The sequence below is a fragment of the Danio rerio genome, chromosome 25, assembly GCF_052040795.2.
Source record: "Danio rerio strain M-AB ecotype USA chromosome 25, GRCz13ab, whole genome shotgun sequence".
Taxonomy (NCBI): domain Eukaryota; kingdom Metazoa; phylum Chordata; class Actinopteri; order Cypriniformes; family Danionidae; genus Danio; species Danio rerio.
The window spans coordinates 37,841,654-37,861,269 of NC_141045.1; the positions used below are offsets into that span (position 1 = coordinate 37,841,654).

The 19,616-nt window shown below is 37.2% G+C and overlaps 1 protein-coding gene across 4 annotated transcripts in view; it reads left to right on the plus strand.

Moving 5' to 3' along the window:
* The window catches only part of ano5a (anoctamin 5a), an 805,725-nt gene that overhangs the window by 11,587 nt on the left and 774,522 nt on the right, over positions 1-19,616 (plus strand). For 3 of the 4 annotated variants that reach the window (XR_015526790.1, XM_087312637.1, XM_087312639.1), the window contains exons 3-7: positions 14,419-14,526; positions 16,356-16,424; positions 16,696-16,980; positions 18,996-19,106; positions 19,188-19,303. Coding sequence is in view for 3 of the 4 variants with exons in the window: in XM_087312637.1 (XP_087168763.1) it covers positions 14,419-14,526; positions 16,356-16,424; positions 16,696-16,980; positions 18,996-19,106; positions 19,188-19,303 (689 nt within the window). In the remaining variant the exon portion in view is untranslated. Of the gene's footprint in view, positions 1-11,312; positions 11,481-14,418; positions 14,527-16,355; positions 16,425-16,695; positions 16,981-18,995; positions 19,107-19,187; positions 19,304-19,616 lie in introns of those variants that run through there. The other variant, XM_087312638.1, reaches the window with a different exon arrangement.

The following is a 19,616-nucleotide window of genomic DNA, read 5'->3' on the forward strand; positions in this document are numbered from 1 at the left end:
AAGAATGGGAACAATTTGTAAGAAATGCATTAAAATGGGAACAATTTGTAAGAAATGCATTAAAAATGGAAACAATTTGTAAGAAATGCATTAAAAATGGAAACAATTTGTAAGAAATGCATTAAAAATGGGAACAATTTGTAAGAAATGCATTAAAAATGGAAACAATTTGTAAGAAATGCATTAAAAATGGGAACAATTTGTAAGAAATGCATTAAAATGGGAACAATTTGTAAGAAATGCATTAAAAATGGAAACAATTAGTAAGAAATGCATTAAAAATGGAAACAATTTGTAAGAAATGCATTAAAAATGGGAACAATTTGTAAGAAATGCATTAAGAATAGGAAAAATTTGTAAGAAATGCATTAATCGATTAGTCGATTTTTTTGTTGTTGCGCTGAATCATCTGTTGAACTGCATCCCAATCATCACAAATACTGCAGAAGACCTACTGGAACCCTCAGCCAAGATTCTCACAGGCATGATCATATTTTATTGTGGTCAAATAAGCGTAATCTAGAGGCCTTTGCCTTTCATTTAAGCCACTTCTGATACCAATTGATCATCTAAGTTATTTTTTGCTGTTCCTAAAACTTGGATAGGCACCAAGACTTTTGTCGTGTAGAATTAAATTAATGATCTAATTATGGGCCTTTTACAAATGCAGTCAAATAATTAAGTAATATCTGTCAATTAAATTATTTATAATTTCAATGTTTCAATTAAAATGTTTTTATTGCTGCATATATCAGTAATTTATTCCATATTAGTTTTAAAAAATATGCCTGTATAATTATTAAGTTTGTTTAGTATTTTAAATAAAAAAATTGTCTAAATGAAAAAAAAAAATAATAATATATATATATATATATATATATATATATATATATATATATATATATATATATATATTAATATTTAAAATTTTGTATGTTATTTATCTGATTATTTATATTATATATATTATTTTTATTTATTTATTTATTTATTTTATATTTATTATTATTTTTTATTTAAATAAAAAATGTTCCCCAGTTTGCAGTGATTAACACTGTGCTTTTCTTTTTCATCAAACCAGATTGTTTGCATGCGCTGTTTGTTTGTTTTTTTGTGGTGCTCACAGCACTGGGCGTTTACTCGTCTGTGTGTTTACTGACTTGTAAAACCAAAGACATCATGCAAATGGATCTGTTCCTTTGTAACTTAATGCACAGGTTATCTGCAGTAATATGGCTGCTGATAGCATGTCTAATCAGATCATTTATCACAAAGTGAATCCAGCTTAATTTTGCAACAGATGAACATCAGATAGACTTTTATTGTGTTTATGTATTGTGTCGTGTGAACAGACGTGTGCGTTGTTTCCTTCATTAACCTCACAACACTACTGAATTCATCCACAGATCTGGAGAAAGAGAGCTTTATTTCTGAAGTATCGCTCCAGGGTACGACACGGTAAAAAGGGCTGAGTTTGTGAACTTTGAGCTTGCCTTGAGCATCTTGAATATGATCGTGTTAGACGAGTGCATTGTATTGGGCAACATGAAATGCATGGAAACGCATTGGGCAACGTGACTTATGGGTGTGTATGATACTAAGAGCTTGTGTTGGATAGTAGAAGTGTTTGCTAAGTGTGTTTACTGTTGGTTTTGCTAACACTAGTGGGATTAGAGGTTTGTTTAAATCACTAACTTTAATTATTATACATCACGTAACTATCATTGCATAATACCTGAATGATTTGCTGTTTTCATGCTATAAACTTTTCATATTTTGTGATTCATGTTTTTCCCCCATGTATTTATGCTCTTGAATTGCATTATAAGACCTTGATCTAACTATAGTTGTTTGTATAAAAATAGTTTGAACTTATTTGTTAGGTTAATCTTATGAATTACGGTACCAAAACTAACTGAATTTGTGTTATTCCATATACAGTATGTTATTAAAAGGTTAATCTTATGAATTACGGTACCAAAACTAACTGAATTTGAGTTATTCCATATACAGTATGTTATTAAAAGGTTAATCTTATGAATAACGGTACCAAAACGAACTTAATTTAAGTTATTCCATATACAGAATGTTATTAAAAGGTTAATCTTATGAATAACGGTACCAAAACTAACTTAATTTGAGTTATTCCATATACAATTTGTTATTAAAAACTACTAAAATGTCAATAAAAGTCATCAAAAGTAGTCCCTCAATGCCATTCATAACTGTAAAAACCTTTTAAAAATATACTAATGGTTAATTAACATATTTTTTAGTGTAACAAATGAAAAAGTGGAAATAAAATACTGTCATTTTTTCTATTTATGTGAATTCCTGAACAAGCTATTAATTTAAAACAATTATAATGCATACATTTTATACATAATTAGCTACAACATAGTGGAAAATTATATAAATAATTTGGCGAAATATCCATACATAGTATTAAAGAGATGGAAACTTGTTTAAAAGGGTCTATTTCGCACATAATTATGTACAAAACAGTAGAAATTTGCATTAATAAATAGTGAATAAAACAGTTTAAGTATTTACATTTTGCACATAGTTATGTACAAAAAAAAAATTAAAAATGGCATAAATTGTGAATAACATGTTTAAGATTAGAATTGATTATTATAAGATTACATTTGGCTCATTATTAGGTATTAATAAGTAGCAATTTGCATAAATAAATAGCGAATAAACTAGTTAAAGTATTTAATGATTACGATAATTATGTACGAATAAATTGCAAATATTATGTTTAAGAATAGAATTGATTATTGTAAGATTACATTTCGCACATTATTATAGCAATTATACGTAAAAAAAAAAAAAGTAAATCCAAGGAGTCATCTCTGAATAATTTTTTTCAGTGTATACTATGGCAATTTGCATAAAGAAATAGCAAATAAAACTGTTTAAAATAAAATTTAATGAATAAATAATGAATATACAGTTTAAGAATTTACATTTCGCACACATTTATGTACAAAAAAGTCCAAATTTGATGCAAAAAAAAGTACATTTGCATGAATAAATAGTGAATAAACCCGTTTAAGTATTTAATGATTATGATAAGATTATATTTTCACAAATATTTACGTATGAAACATTTGTAAATCGCATAAGTAAGTGAATTTCGACAAACTAATTTCGAGAGAAGCACGTGATGTGATTGATTGCGGCTGGCTGCAATTGGATCAATCCAAACTATAAATAGCCCAACTAGTAAGAGTGGCCTACAAGATTATTTCGCACATAATTATGTACCTAAAAGTAGAAAAATCACATAAATAAATAGCAAATTAACAGTTTAAAAAACTTCAATGATTATAAGATCACACTGCGCACATTATTATGTGCGATAAATGTGAAAATCACATAATAAATACGGAATAAAACTGTTTAAGAATTTAGATGTTATGAAAGGATTACACTTCGCTCATTATTATCTTTGAAAAAAGTTGAAAATTGCATAAATAAACGACAAATAAAACAGTTCCGTCTGTTGGAAACTGGTTTGGAATTCATTATTTTGCAGTTGCTTTTGGTTAGCCACATACATGAAAATATGTGAATAACTGTGAATAATTTTCTGTGCAGCCTGAGGCTGAACAAACAGTTCCTTATCGATCAGTGTTGAGAGTTTGTGAGCTCCAATCCTGCATATCTGCATGAATAAATAATGTTTATGCTTATGAAAGCAGCATTTTAAAGCATCAGAGCCTTGACGATCTGGAAATTCTGAACCCGTTTTTGAGAAGTTAGCTTATGCTTATCGATACACTACCAGTCAAAAGTTCGGCATGAGTATGATTTTTTTTAAACAAGACTATTCTGCTCAAAAAAACAGCATTCATGTAATCAAAAATCTGAAAAAGTATTACAATTTTAAATAGCGGTTTTCTCAGTGAATGTAGTTTAAATGTTAATTTATTCCTGTGATTCAAAGCCGAATTTTCTCCAGTATTCAGCGTCACGCTATCCTTCAGAAATCATTATAATGGAAGGATTTTCTCTTCCCTATATGTTCAATTATTATTGTTCTTTAAATTATTAACATTTCAAACATATTTTAAACATTAATATATTTTACTATTTTACTTTTTAGAATTCTTTAATAAAACAAATAACGACAAAAAAATTTTATTATTTATATTTAATATTATTTATATATATATATATATATATATATATATATATATATATATATATATATATATAAGAGGTATATAAGTAAATTATTTTTCATTCACTCTCGATTAATTTAATGTGTCCTTGATGTATAAAATAAAACACACTAATAATGGTACTTTTTTAAATATGTAAACAGTTATAAACACTGAAATAATAATTAATATGAATAATAATAAACATTTTTGAATCGATAGCTGCAGGTGATAATGATCTTATATCATTATATTTTTAATAATTTACATACAATTGTATTTAGTATGGAATAAATCAATTAAATTTAATTAATAAAAAAAGTTATTTTTAATAATAATAATAATGTACAAATATTGCATAAAAAATGTAGAATTTTATTTATTTTGTTTTACATCAGAGGAATAAATACATTTTTATTTAATCAAAAGGAAAACAGTTAATAATAATAATAATAATAATAGTAATAATAATATTTACTTAATTATTTTCTTTTCATCTTAGTCCCTTTATTAATCTGGGCTGGAAGGGCATCCACTGTTTAAAACAAATGCTGGATAAGTTGGCGGTTCATTCCCCTGTGGCGATCCCTAATAAATAAAGCGACTAAGCTGAAGCAAAATGAATGAATGAAGACATATTTGGATGAACTGTTCCTTTAAGAGTGCTTCAGCCAGATCCCTTTCCAAGCAAATCTCCCCTGGCACACAGAAATAATCTGAGCAAACACAGGTCTAAATGAACATCCTACAGTCTCTTTACTGTACGCAGGAGTGTGTTTGTCCTGGCTGTGTTTTCTCTACTCTCTCATCTCCTGTAATTACAAGCTGGAGGTCGCACGTATGAACGTATTATATATAATAATAACCATACGCTCCCGCGCTGACATATAGAGTAAGTACATATGCGGTGGAGTAAATCAGGGTGGGTATGAAGTGAGCTGCAAAGACACTAAAAACAGCTTCTGAGACATGTAATTATGCAGCATGACACAATTAGAGAGTCCTGCGCTATAAAAAACACAGCTAATGAACATGACCAGGCTTTTTATGTTTAAAGACATGCTATCATATGGGAAGGGAACTGCAGGCACTTTAATCTAGCTGCAAACCAATGTATGCAGGGATTTATAAAGACATTTACTTCATCCAAACTACAGCTGTACAATTGTCACCATGCCGCCCCTATTTAAATCATACATTTATTGGCAAGTTAATATGAAGCACCTGATAAATGTGACATGTAGGCAATGAATCTGAAACACTGGGAAAAATACAAGACAGATGGGAAAAAGAGAATATCACAGGCCTTAGTATTTACATGCTATCATGATGCTGAGGTTAGTCCTCTTGAAAGTGTCACGATCTGTAAATGGGTTTTAGATTTCACATGCAAATGACAGCAGAGAGAGCAATGATGTGCAAATATTTATGCCATTGTTTTCTGCCATTGCAAATAACTGGATAAAAATGCATCGCATGTTTCCAGTTTTAATAGCCTGACAACTTCCCACTGGCCTAGTAATAGCATAGCAACCATCCAAATCACCCGCAGCAGGCATCCATATTTCAATTGGCTCTATTTTGACGATCTAGGCACATACACTGCGTCTCAAATGGCACCCTCATGCACTATGTACTTATGCACTTGCACACTTCAACAGCATAGTATATGTTAATTTATATAGCGTACAATGTAGTGTCGTCCCAAATGGCACACTAATGTTTCTTTACCAAGCGGAAATTCAAACCGTTTCCCTGATGACGTTTGACGGTTAAATACTTGCCGTGAGTATTACCACATTCTCCATCGGGAGGCGCTATAATGACTCTCGTAGGAAAATTTTGCTTTCACAATGCAAAATAAATAAAGTTATCCAACATGTGCGGCTGATAGCTCCGCGTCTTCCGCCATGTGAGCAAACTTGCGGTCGCTGAGTGCGTGAAGTGTTTATCAGTTTTCAATGTGAACGCACTACTTACATTATTTATACTACAAAATAGCGTAGAACAGTGCATAAGTATACGATTTTGGGTTAGTCTAAAGCGCAGAGCGCAAAAGCATTAAGGGCATGTTTAAATCCAGTTTTACTATTTTAAATATGGAAAAATACGCTCTGTGCCACAGTGCATGGTCTAACGGGGTTGAGCTTATTCTCTTAATGAGTAATGGGTGTGTGTTGAGAATAATGTGCATTTAACCAATCAGAGTCTCATCTCACATTCCCTTTACTAGTCAGTTGTGCGCGTCGTTTGATATTTACATGGCAACTTTGTAAGTGTAAAAACTGAACGCTTCACTATTGCGAGAAAGCAGTTAAACAGAGCATCTGCAGCGAGAGGATAAAGAACGAGCCTCCACCATTCAGCCTCTTTACTTTCTATTTACTTTTACTCTTTACTCCTTTACTTTTGTGGATAAGGAAACGTGTTCTACGCAGAGACATCCATCATGCTGTGTTCCCACCACACCAAGAAGCATCAAGCGCGAGTGATTTACATGTTAAGTCAATGCAACGGCGCGAATAGACATCTTGTGACGCAATACATGTGATTGATGCGGCGGGAATGACACAATACATGTGATTGACGCGGCATGGTGCGAATTGAGCGTTTGACACGTTTAAGCGTGTTTCGCGCAAATTGCTCGAGAAAGAAAAAATCTGAACTTTAACGTAGGGTTGAGCTGATAGACGATGCCATCGTCCATCGCTGATGGTCAATAGACAACCTGATACTGAGCCGGCGTCGCCGATCCTCCGCCCCGTCCCCGTCGTAAACTCGCTCGTGAAAAATACACACTCAGGCCCTGTTTACACTAGTAAACAAATGTTAAAATGGCATTATAAAAACGAAAATAATCCACATCCACAACGTGTTTTACCTAGCATTTCTGAACAGCCCTCAGTCCGCTGAAAACGCACATCACGTGACCACACACACACACAAGTGGGGCTAACTGCAGAGCCACACACACACAGCCACACACTGCCATGCGCTTCTCAGTCTCTATGCATTTTTGGTACTCATAATTCCGCAAACGAGTGATAATCTTCCAGAAATCAAGAGTCTCCCTCCTGGTCCTCAAATACGTTACGCACTCTTCTCATCTCTCCTGGCTCTTCAGACAGGTCGCACGCACTTTATTGAATCCGCGTCTGTTCTGAAGTGGATTTTGACACGTGAATAAAGTGGATTTTGACACGGGAATGAAGCGGATTTTGACACGCAAATGAAGCGTATTTGATGCGGGAATAAAGCAGATATTGACACGTGAATGAAGCGGATTTTGACACGTGAATGAAGTAGATTTTGACACGCGAATGAAGTGGATTTTACATGGGAATGAAGCAGATTTTGACACGCGAATGAAGCGGATTTTGACTCGCAAATGAAGCGAGTTAACTTAAATGTTCACGCGTCTACATACGCAGGAATAGCCCGATTTATCCTTCTGGTGTGAACACAGCATTAGCCTCCATAACTAAATTCATTTGTTTAGCACAAAGATTTGTTTCAAAACCATTTCTAAATTAACTTCTTATTTCCAGCAAACTAATAAATGAGCAATAATAACCAAGTGTGGTCAAACAACTAACAAACAATAACGGTCAAACAATAACGAGTTAAGTCCTGTTCTTATGCCCCATATGGTCTAAAACCTGACAGGTGGACAAATCTAAGCTTGTTTTTACTAAAACAAATTTAAATATGCATTTAATAAATAATACTGCTAAAAATAATAATAATATTATACTTAAGCAAGTTGCTGTGCATTTGCTGTGTAAAATATGTGCTGGAATAGTTGGCGGTTCATTCCGCTAAGCTAAAGGAAAATAAATGAATGAATGAATAAAATTTGCATTGCCTTCTTCGAATCCCAACATAGAAAAGAGTGGATGAACTTTATTTATAACATTTTCCCAAACCACGTCACTAAGAATTTGTTCATTTTTTTTTTTTTTACCTTGGATTTGTTTACAAACAAAGCCACAATACAACACTGGATTTTCCAAACAATTGAAAATAAAAGACGATGCTGCGCTGATTTCATTTAATCTGACTGTCAGATCTTATGTTTAAGCACACAGCTGTCCTTACCAACTAAACATTTGAATTATTGAAGTACAGTTTGGGGCGGTGGCCTCATGTTCAGCTCAAACCGTCAGGGCCAGATAGCAGTGTGGTTATCTCCAAATGTAAACTGCTATAAGGAGAAGTGTTAGCATTGGCAAATTCAGCTCTGAAGGAAGACGACAGAATTTAGTCAGTTTGGACTTCAAAAAGTAGTGCTGCATGATATTGAAAAAAAATGCCCTTCCAGCAGCAACCCAGTACTGGGACACACTCATACAGTCTCACATTTACACACATACTCTACGGACAATTACACATGCAAACTCCTTCTTGTTATATATATATATATATATATATATATATATATATATATATATATATATATTATAATTCTAGATTGATTGGGAGGATTTTGTTGGGGAGTGAATCTGCATTAAATACGCTGATTATGATAGATAAATTCAATAGAGCAAGATACATATTAAATGAACAGTGCTTTGTGTTTGTGTTGAGATTCAGGCACAGGGATTGAATAATCAAATGTAAAACTGCACTGCTTTCACTGCATAAATTAAAATGAATCTTTCTCCAATTGTTTCTTGTGCCTGCATCCTTTAAATGTAGGAACAAGTTAAATGCAGAGCTTAAAACAACATGCAAATGATAGCCCTGCTATAACTATAATAATTATCCTCCAGACATGACATTGCATATGCTGCGATGCGACTATTACCGATGCCTAATTTCATTTTAACTTTCATTTCAAGAGTTGACACTTAGCTGATGATTGATTATAAAGCTTGTTTGGCATGCTGTCCTGGGAGAGAGCCCTGAGCTCATAAGATCTTCGAGCCTGGGGTTCCCTCCCATTTGCAAGGCGAGAGGGGGGTTTAAGCTCAGGTAGATCTGTAGAACTCCCCTGCTGTAGTAGCTCATAAACAGATAGTGATCGCTCTTAAGAGATATCTTCTTGCTAGGAGCATGTCTATGGTGCTGATTTGGATTAGCCAATTAACTTAACCTCCATGTTTTTGGACGGTGGGAGGAAACCGGGGAACCCGGGGGACTAGAACCAGTGACGTTCTTGCTGTGAGGCAATAGTGCTAACCACTGGGCCACCGTGCCACCCATCTAGGAAAGGAGGAGGAGTAGGGGTGAAAGGGGGGGGTTCTTCAAAACGAAGATGGCTATTATATGGAACTGAGGGTATTTATAGTGGCTTAGAAATCGTCTGATTGGTGAATCATTCGATTGAAAAATGTGGGACTAGCTGCAAGCAATCATAAGCACGTGATCCTCTCCAAATTAGTTAATAAATAAACTTCACTTATTATCGGGAGAAGTTATAAGACACAAATATTTCAACCAAAAGCTTTCCTCTGTGTGTAAAGCACTTCAATCCCTCCATCCGCTTTTTTTGAAATGACTGACTATATTGACGCCATTGATTATTTAATATTCAATTACTAAACACTAGTGCTGTCAATCGATTAAAAAAAATTTACTAATTAATCACACTTTTTTTGAAAATTAATCACGATTAATTGCATTTAAAAGACTGAAAATTGTAATTTTGGTTATTCAAATGTAAAATTAATGTAAACGTTGCGGCAGTATCCCACAAAAGCACAGAGACTCCCGGATACCCGCAAATGAATGATAATCTCCTGGAAATCGAAAGTCTCCCGCCCAGTCCTTAAATACGTTGCACATCCCTCTCCACCGCATCCCTCCTAGCTCTTCAGGTACGTCGCGCTCAACTCACCCCGACCGCTCTTCAGGTACGTCGCGCACAACTCACCCCTACCGCTCGTCAGGTACGTCTCGCGTGCACACGCCCCTACTCAGATACATCACTCACTCAATCCCTGACACAGACACACACACAGACAGATACACAGACACACAATGCACCAGAGCGACTCCCTTCAGATTCAACATGCATGATCGCTCTGGATAGCCTGGTGATGCAACATTAATTGCTTTATACTACAACTTGCCTTCAAAAAGTGCTTCCTTGGTCTTTTCCATATTTCTTTGCATGTTGAACACGTTCACCACAACAGGAAGTAAAAAAAAAAACCTGCGTGTTAATTTTTTTTTTTTTACGCATTAAATGTTTCAAAATAATCGCATGCGTTATCGCACTAATTTTGACAGCACTACTAAACACATTAACTCATTCAATTATTTTCAATGAAATACAATCTAAATGACGCAACATCACATCCACTAATAGGTTACGCCACAATAATACCTTACCATTGCAATAATTATATCCTGAACGCAAACATCATGATTGGGAATCACAATTTCTTGTATTGGGCTTTCTAATAGATCAAACCACCAAAATAAAGTAGCTAAAGAGCAGAAATGGCGTTGATGTTGATGTTGCTAGCAAAATTATAATCGAATCCATAAGAAATGTGTGGGTTTTTGAAAAGTATCTCTATTGGAGCTTGTAATCGTAGCTTTCATTCAATGTAAACAGTCTGCAAAGTCGTTAACCAAAAATTAGTGAACGATAAATATTGATATTGTCTCTCAAAAGAGTCAAAAAAGTTGTCTCTATAGTAATATAACAAGTCGTTATATTTTCATATCTGAATCTACTGTTGCCATCAACTCAAAGCAGCTAATTTGCATAACCCCGCCTCCCAAAACTTTTGATGGGCATTTGGTTTCCAAAAGAGAAAACATACAGAAAGCCCAATCAAAAACAGACTTAGCCAGCTGACCAATCAGAACAGGCTTATAATAAGGGGGTGTGGTTTACAGATGTGAATCTCTGAATTGATTCTAAAGAATCATCTCGAAATCAATGCAAAATGATTCAAACAATAAATGCATATTCTGATAAAATCACAACATTTTCTGAGATTAAAATACATTATGGGAGACTCCTGCACAATATTAGGACACTTTGACACACCATGTGACCGACTCTGTCATCTGAAGGATCTAGTTTGACATTGTGATTACATTAGAAGGATGGTGTCCGCCCTGCTGGCATGATGATGTCATCTCTGTGAGCCCCTGCTCTCTCTTTCCGCTGTATTATTGACTGGGTGTGTGTGTGTGTGTGTATATTAAAGGAGGGCTGCTTTACTGAGTGTGTGCCTGTGTGTATGTTTGCCTGCGCATGAGTGCGATTCGCTGGGCTGCAGAAGCAGAGGTGTTCTCCGCCTCTGGAGACTCCCAGGAATGATGCAGCACTTGATAGACGGTTTGGAGGTAAAACCTTACTCTTTTCTCCATTTTTCTTCTCCTCCATTCTCCGTCAGCAGGATGAGAGTCTCTAGGGAACTGAACATTGGATGGTCATCGGTAATTGCATTTACTAATGGATGTTGAGTTAGTGCTGCAGATTGATGGAGGCTGTGTTTTGTTAGTGAACGGCGTAGGGAAATCGGCAGTGTTAACCTCAGGGAAATGTTGCTGGGTTTTGGTCACATCCCTGAAAGTGGCCGTGAGAGAATGTAGAGGTGTTTTACGCCCTCGGCTGACTTTGTGGCTGCATTTGTTTGTGCATGTAAGTTATTTTTAGTTCTGTTGGAGAGCAGCTGCAGGATGACAGGCCCGGAGCAGCTCTGTTTTCCTGGCCCAGAGCACAGCCTGCAGTTGTTCCAGTCTCGGGTTGGATTTTGTCCAATCCAGGATTGGTGTGGTCAGTGCTGCCATCTAACATAAACACGGGGCTTTTAAAAAGTACACTCTGAAGTAAAAAGGAGCTTAAAACAGTAGCTGAACCATTCTGGTTCTTAATAGAGCAATGCTTTGAAAGTGCTATATACAAGAAATGTACTTGAATTGCAGACAGATGGATTCAAGGCATGGGAAGTACTGAAAAAACAAACATAGTTGCTTGAATTAAATTTGAAATATAATGTGATTATGGTTTTATTTCAAGGAATGTACTCAGTTGTCAAAAACAGAACAAAAAATGGAGAAATTCTGAATAAATATTTTTTTTTTCGTTAAATCATGTATAACGCTGACAAAATCAGTGGTGTTTCAAGAGTTCACACTTAGTAGCTGATGATTATAATGCTTGTTTGGCATGCTGTCCCGGAAGAGAGCCCTGAGCTTATGAGATCCTCGAGCCTGGGGCTCCCTCCTGTTTGCAGGGGAGTTTGAGCTCAGGTAGATCTCGATGAACTCCCCCGGCTTTTTTTCTGGCTAATGACAGAGATATAGGATGGCTAAGAAGAGGTGTACTCACTAAGATCTTGGCTCTGATATCAATTTGGTAAGTTCAATGCGTGTTTTTGGACTGTGGAAGGAAACCGGGGAAAACCCACAGGAGCACGCGGAGAACATGCAAACTCTGCACAGAAATGTTAACTGGTTAGAAGGAACTTTAACCAGAGACATTCTTGCTGTGAGGCAACATTGCTAATCACATGACGCCCATCTGGAAAGGAGAGGGGGTAGGGAGGGATTCTTTAAGATATTAAGATAAGAAAACACTATTCATAGCGAGTTAGGAATCATCTGATTGGATAATCAATCACGAGCTGATGTGATCTTCTCAAAATTAGTTTATAAATAAACTTCACAAAGAGTGCTGAGGTAAAAGTACCATTACTTACACAAAAATTTAGTGCAAGTAGAGTAAACGTATCAGTTGAATGTGAATATTACCCATAGTATGAGTAAAAGTATCCCTTTTAAGAGTACTCGAGAGTAGTGAGTATTACGCTGTGAAAGGTTGATTTGTCAATTTGTGCATGTGTGTGTGTGAAAACGTAACATTCTGTAGTGAATTTAGTGATTGTTTAAGGTCATTTGGTGATTTCAGTCACTATACTGTAGACATCCGCCATCTTCTCATTAGTGACATGAAGTCTAAACTAGGCATGGGACGATAACCGTATTCAAGGTATTCCGCGGTTTGAAAATTGTATGTTGTATCGTTCCTAAGACATGTACGATTTTTTACTAACTTTTTTATTAATACAATTTTTTATTTTTTATTTTTGTTTTTAGGACAACAGTATCTCCAGCAGAAAAGATCTCAAAAGATGCTTTAAATTGTAAAGAAATATGTGCTAGGCAAAAAATAAAATTCAAGAGTTTACACTTAGATATTGCTTGACAACTGTAAGCAGCAACACTGAGCTCGGAGATAGTTGAGCCCAGGGCTCCCGCCAGGTCCGTAGAGCATGTGAGGGGAGTACGAGATCAGGTGGTTCTCGAGAGCTCCCCTTTTTTGTAAAGGAGAAAAAGAGGAGAAAGGGGGTGGATGGGGGGTTTCTTAGGAAAACGAAGATAAGGGAGTAATATCTAGCTAGGCTACTTATAGTGAGTTAGGATAGATCTGATTGGCTAACTAATGAGTGTAGAGAGGCGGCCAGCTGCAGTCAATTATATCACGTGCTCCTCTCGAAATTAGTTTAAAAACTTCACTAAATGTGGTAAGATCTGAAAACGTGGTAAAAATACACTTTTCCGGATTGCTTTTGAAAACACTGTTGGTTAGGTTTAGGAAAGGGGGTGGTTGGGATTATCGGTCAGTCAGTCAGCAGCGGCCTCTGGTGGATTTACATGAGAACAGCAGGCACTTGTGTGAAAAAAACTGAGATCTGAAAAAGCGTACAGAGCTGCCTCTGATGGATTTACGAAAACAAAAACTCCAAAAAAAAAAAAAAGTAGCTCCTGGGATGTATTTCGCAATCTCCAGAAATGTATACAGGGGTTACGTATCAATAATGAGCCTGGGTTGCATCTTTCTGTTTGTTGACACGCTTAAACTCTGACCACGAAATTCTGCATTAAGTGACTGGGTTTCTTCCTCACATAATTTTAAATGTGACCCAAACTCGAGTCTGGATTTTCTTTAGCATGCAGCTTGTTTTGAAATATTCGGTGCAATTGTGAAGCCTTTGTGTCTTGAGGATGCTCGTGTTTTTATTGGGAATTTCACTGTCTTGAATTTGCTTGAAGAGTTGAGGCTGCTGTACAACTATCATGTTAAATAATGCACCTAATACTGGAAACCTTCATTAAATATTAGCAAGATCATACATTGGTTATATTTAAAGGCTAATTTAATTGATAGATAAGGATCAGTTTTAATATGTGATCCAATAGTACAAAAAACAACGTCAGGCTTCTGTACCTTGTTTTAAAGCTTGCTGTTGTTAAAACCGATGTATTTGTGTGTGTGCAGGTGGATAAACAGCAGCAGAGTAAGGACTCTGTGTACTTCAGGGATGGTGTACGGAGGATAGATTTCGTCCTGTCTTACATCGACGACAAGGATGGAGAAAAGAAACAGGTTTGTCACCTCCGCTGTGTAATCATATGATGTTATTATGCTTTATTCTGTCAGCCGAGAGGCAGTTTTTAGGAAAATACCAAATTTACCTAAACAAATAATCAACATGTAAAGTGAAGTGCCACTCTACAATGACTCACATAGAAAGTCGTTTCAATGCAGTATTGCCAACTATTTTCAACAGCATCACCGACAGCATGTTGAGAAGAGTAAAAAAAGTCGCTAGATATGCTGCTTGTCGCTTTTTGGAAAATTTGTCACTAACTGGGTCTGAAAAGTCGGTAAATAAAGTGACAAATGTGGTCTATATGTTGTAATGAAGTTAGATGGCCGCCTAGCTATTGGGAAGGAGGCGGAGAACAGACAAACCTTTAAATAAAAGTCCTCAGTCCTGTCTCATCTAGCACTGGCGGTTCTCCTCCTTTTAGCTTCCAGGGCTTCTCCGTGAGACTCGAGGCAGGTGATGCATCCAGGTGTCTGATTATCCTACTCACGCCACCCGCCTCGTACACCGTCATGGCTCTCGGCCCCGCCTCTCTCGCCACATATACAAATATAAAAGAGAAAAGAAAAAATAGATTTCCACATCAATGAAGGTGGAGCCTTTAAGCCATGCCCACCAAATATATCACAACTGACCAATAAGACTCTTAACGTCTGATTCATACAGGGCTTCAGTGTCAATGATTGACGGAGGGCGTGTCTGAAGTTGGGGTTCACGCATTCATTGTAGCAGTGTCAACCAATGGAATTAGACCGCAACTAGCTACTGTCTGAGCCGGGGTATTTGCCAACATATGCTCGTTCTGAAAACGTAGCCCGATATACATTTCTGGAGATTGCAAATTATGTAGCTAGAAAAATGCATGGCTGCATTTTGTCTTTAAAATGAACGCTACAGGGCGGTATGACCTTTTCGCGCTAGCAGCTGACAGCTTAACTCTGTATGGACGGCTTTCCTGCTGTCGTCAGTTTGTCCAGTGGCTCGCCGCATATGTTGGCGAACTTGAGACGCAGAGAAGAGCTGACTACCCACCCCGACGAGGTTCGAGTGTGGCGAAGAACTGTTCTAGTAAGCAGGTAAGACAAATTCAAAAACCAAAAAATAAAATAAACAAGTAAATAACAGGGTGAGAATGTGGTAAAATCTGAAAGCATGGTAAACGTCAGGCAAGGGCATGCGCGAATGGCACTCTCAAGAGAAATTTGAGATTTGTAAAAGCGTACACAGCGGAAACAAAAATGCAAAAAAGCGTAGCTCCTGGGACGTCTTTGGTGCTCTCCAGAAATGTATATAGGGGTACAATTTCAGAATGAGCCTGGGTTGGTATTTGCATAAAGCTGTCTGAATGGCTGACACTTCCATTGACGCTTGATAAGTTAAGAAATGCCCAACTTCTGCAGCGAGCAACGCTGCTGAAGCACTGCCAACGGATCCACAATTCAGTTCAGCAACGCTTGACGTTACCCATTCGAAGTGAATGGAAAGCATTGACGCTGACGCCCCGTGTGAATCGGACGTAAAGGAGTTTAAAAATGATGTTTTACATAAGTTTCTAAACTATATCAGGGCTTTTAAATAATCATAAACACTTTCAGCACTGGCCACTAGATCTTCACAGTCACCCCTGAGAACCCTGTGTGTTATGAAAACGCTGTGAAGTCTCACACCGGAGTGTTTGTGTGTCAGGTGTGTGTACTTCCACATTCTTGCTATGCACAGAGTATGTGCTTTACCAGGGCTGGGCAGGAGCTCAATCTTATCAACAAATCGCTTTTGTAAAGCACAAATCAGTGACTTTTAGACTTGTTATTAATCTTTCTTGCAGGACCGAAGGAAGGTGTTTGAGGCTAACTTACAGAAAGCCGGACTGGAGGTGGAGACCGAGGACAAATCTGTGAGTGAAATGTGTGAAATCCCATACTGTATGCCAGAAAAATCCCTTTCATTGGTTCCTGCTGAAATACATACATTAATTCATAAGCTGTAGATGAATATTTACAGTTTACTGCATCCAAAATGTGCTACCGCTGAAAAAGAATATGCTCTGTATTCAAGAATTTATTTAATGGTGAGATGTCAACTCTGATATCATGGCTAACACTAGTAAATGATTCTGTCATGCATTTGCATGTTGTTAGCATGCTTCTCCTTACATGTCTCTTCAGGAGTCTGAGGATGGAAAGACGTACTTCTTGAAGATCCACGTTCCATGGGAGGTGCTGGCGACATATGCCGACGTCCTGAAAATCAAAGTGCCTTTCAAAGCCAACGATATTCCTGAAAATAAAGAGATACCGATGGGCTGGCTCTTCACGCCCTTCCGCCTGCCCGACCATGTGATGAATCCAGAGCCCGACTTCTTCACCTCCACGTTCGACAAGAGCAAGATCGACTTCTTCCTTATTGAAGATAAAGAAACCCTCTTTCCTGCGTCCACGCGCAACAGGATTGTAAGAAACGGTTATTTTAAGACTTTCATACATACAGTTAAAGTTAGAATTACAGTGCATCTGGAGAGTATTGATGGCGCTTCACTTTTTCCACATGTTTATATGTTCCAGCCTTATTCCAAAATGGATAAAATTGATTGATTTCCTCAACATTCTACACACAATCCCCCATAATGACAATGTGAAGAGTTTTTGAAATTGTTGCAAATTTATTAAAAACAAAAAAGCTGTAAAATCACATGTACATCAGAATTCACAGCCTTTGCTCAATACTTTGTTGATGCACCTTTGGCAGCGATTACAGCCTCAATTCTTTCTGAATATGATGCCACAAGCTTGACCTGTCTTTGGGAATTTTCCATTCCTCTTTGCTGTACCTCTCAAGCTCTATCAGGTGGGAAGCGACAGTCTACAGCCATTTTCAGGTCTCTCCAGAAATGTTCAATAGGATTTGGTCTGGGCTCTGGTTTGGCCACTCAAGGACATTCACCAAGTTGTTGTGAAGCCACTCCATTGATATTTTGGCGGTGTGCCTCGGATCATTGTTCTGCTAGAAGACGAACCGTCACCCCAGTCTGAGGTCAAGAGCACAAGAAGCAGGTTTTCTGCATTCATCTTTCCCTCTATACTGACTAGTCTTCCAGTTCCTGCTGCTGAAAAACATCCCCACAGCATGACGCTGCCACCACCGTGCTTCACTGTAGGGATGCTGTTAGCCTGGTGATGAGCGCTGCCTGCTTTTTTCCAAACGTAACGCCTGGCATTCACTAAAAGAGTTCAGTTTGAATCTCATCAGAGCTGAGAGTTTAGTTTCTGATGGGCTGAGAGTCCTTCTGATGTCTTTTGGCAAACTCCAGGCGGGGAGTGTCTTCCGTCTGGCCACTCTACCATACAGGCCTGATTGGAGGATTGCTGCACAGATGGTTGTCCTTCTGTAAGGTTCTCCTCTCTCCACAGAAGATTGCTGGAGCTCAGACAGAGTCAGGGAGGTGATCAATAACCCAATGGTCACTAAGGCCCTACTCCCCCGATCACTCAGCTTAGATGGCCGGCCAGCTCTAGGAACAGTCCTGGTGGTTCAATTATCTTCCACTTACGGATGATGGAGGCTGCTGTGCTCATTGGAACTTTCAGTGCAGCAGAAATGTTTCTGTAAGTTTCCCCAGCCTTGTGCCTCCAGACAACCCTGTCTCGGCGGTCTACAGACAATTCCTTTGTCTTCATGCTTGGTTTGTGCTTTGACATGCACTGTCAACCCTGGGCCCTTATATAGACAGCTGTACGCCTTTTCAAATCATGTCAAATTAGGTGAATTGACCACAGGTGAACTCAATGAAGCTTCTGAAACATCTCAAGAATGATCAGTAGAAACAGAATGAACCTGAGCTCAGTGTAGAGTTTCAGCCAAAGGCTGTGAATACTGACGTACATGTGATTTACATGGTTTTTATTTTTAATAAATTTGTAACAATTTCAAAGGGGATTGTGTGTAGAATGTTGAGGAAATAAATTAAATTAATCCATTTTGGAAAAAGTCTGGAACAAAAAAATTTGAAAAAAGTGAAGCGCTATGAAGACTTTCGGGATGCACTGTATTAGCCCTTTATATTTTTTCCCTAATTTCTGTTTAATGGAAAGATTTTTTTCACCAATTTTCTAAACCTAATAGTTTGTTCTGTAGACAATCTAAACACAATCTTGCTTAAGGAGGCTAATAATATTGATCTTAAAATGGTTTAAAAAAACAACTGCTTTGATTCTAGCCGAAATAAAACAAATAAGACTTTCTCCAGAAGAAAAAAAATATTAGGAAATACTGTGAAAAATTCCCTGCTCTGTTAAACATCATTTGGGAAACATTTGAAAAATAAACAAAATTCACAAGAGTGTGAGTAATTTTGACTTTAGCTGTCAATAAACTTAATTACAGTATGCTCAAACTTTAAATTGAGCTCAAACTAGACACAGATATCCCAAACAAACTGAATTCTTGGTTTATTTTCTTCTCCGTTTAGGTTTATTACCTCCTTTCCCGAATCCCGTACAGCACAGAAGACAAAGATAAGAAGGGTATTAAGAGGTTGCTGAACAACGGGACCTACACGTCCGCCTTCCCTCTGCATGACGTAGGTCTCTCACATCAGACAACAAAGGGCATTAAACCTCATAGAAATAATGTACATTACTGTTAATGTGTGTTTTTGCAGTGTCGATATTGGACCAGGTCTCGTGATGATAACTGTGAGAGCGAACGCTATTCTCTGTATAAAAACTGGGCTCGCTTCAGCAGCTTCTACAAGGAGCAGCCGCTCAACCTCATTCGGTGAGAATTCCTGTGTTTTAATCTGATTTTTACTCTTTTTACATTTACATTCAACGGGCGCTTTTGTCTAAACTGACTTACAATTGAGGAGACAAGTGCTGATTATTACAATACAACTGTTTCTGCTCTGAGAATTCAGTCCTTGGGGTTTGGGGAGTGTGTTTTCAGAGAGAGCAGTGTTTCTACAAGTGGTTTGTCAAACCTACTCACCTGTGTGAGGCATTGGGTTGTCACAATACTGGAATTTTGTACCCAGTTGATACTGAAGTGTTAAAAACATCCATTACCCGCTAACATTTGAGCGCTGCTCAGC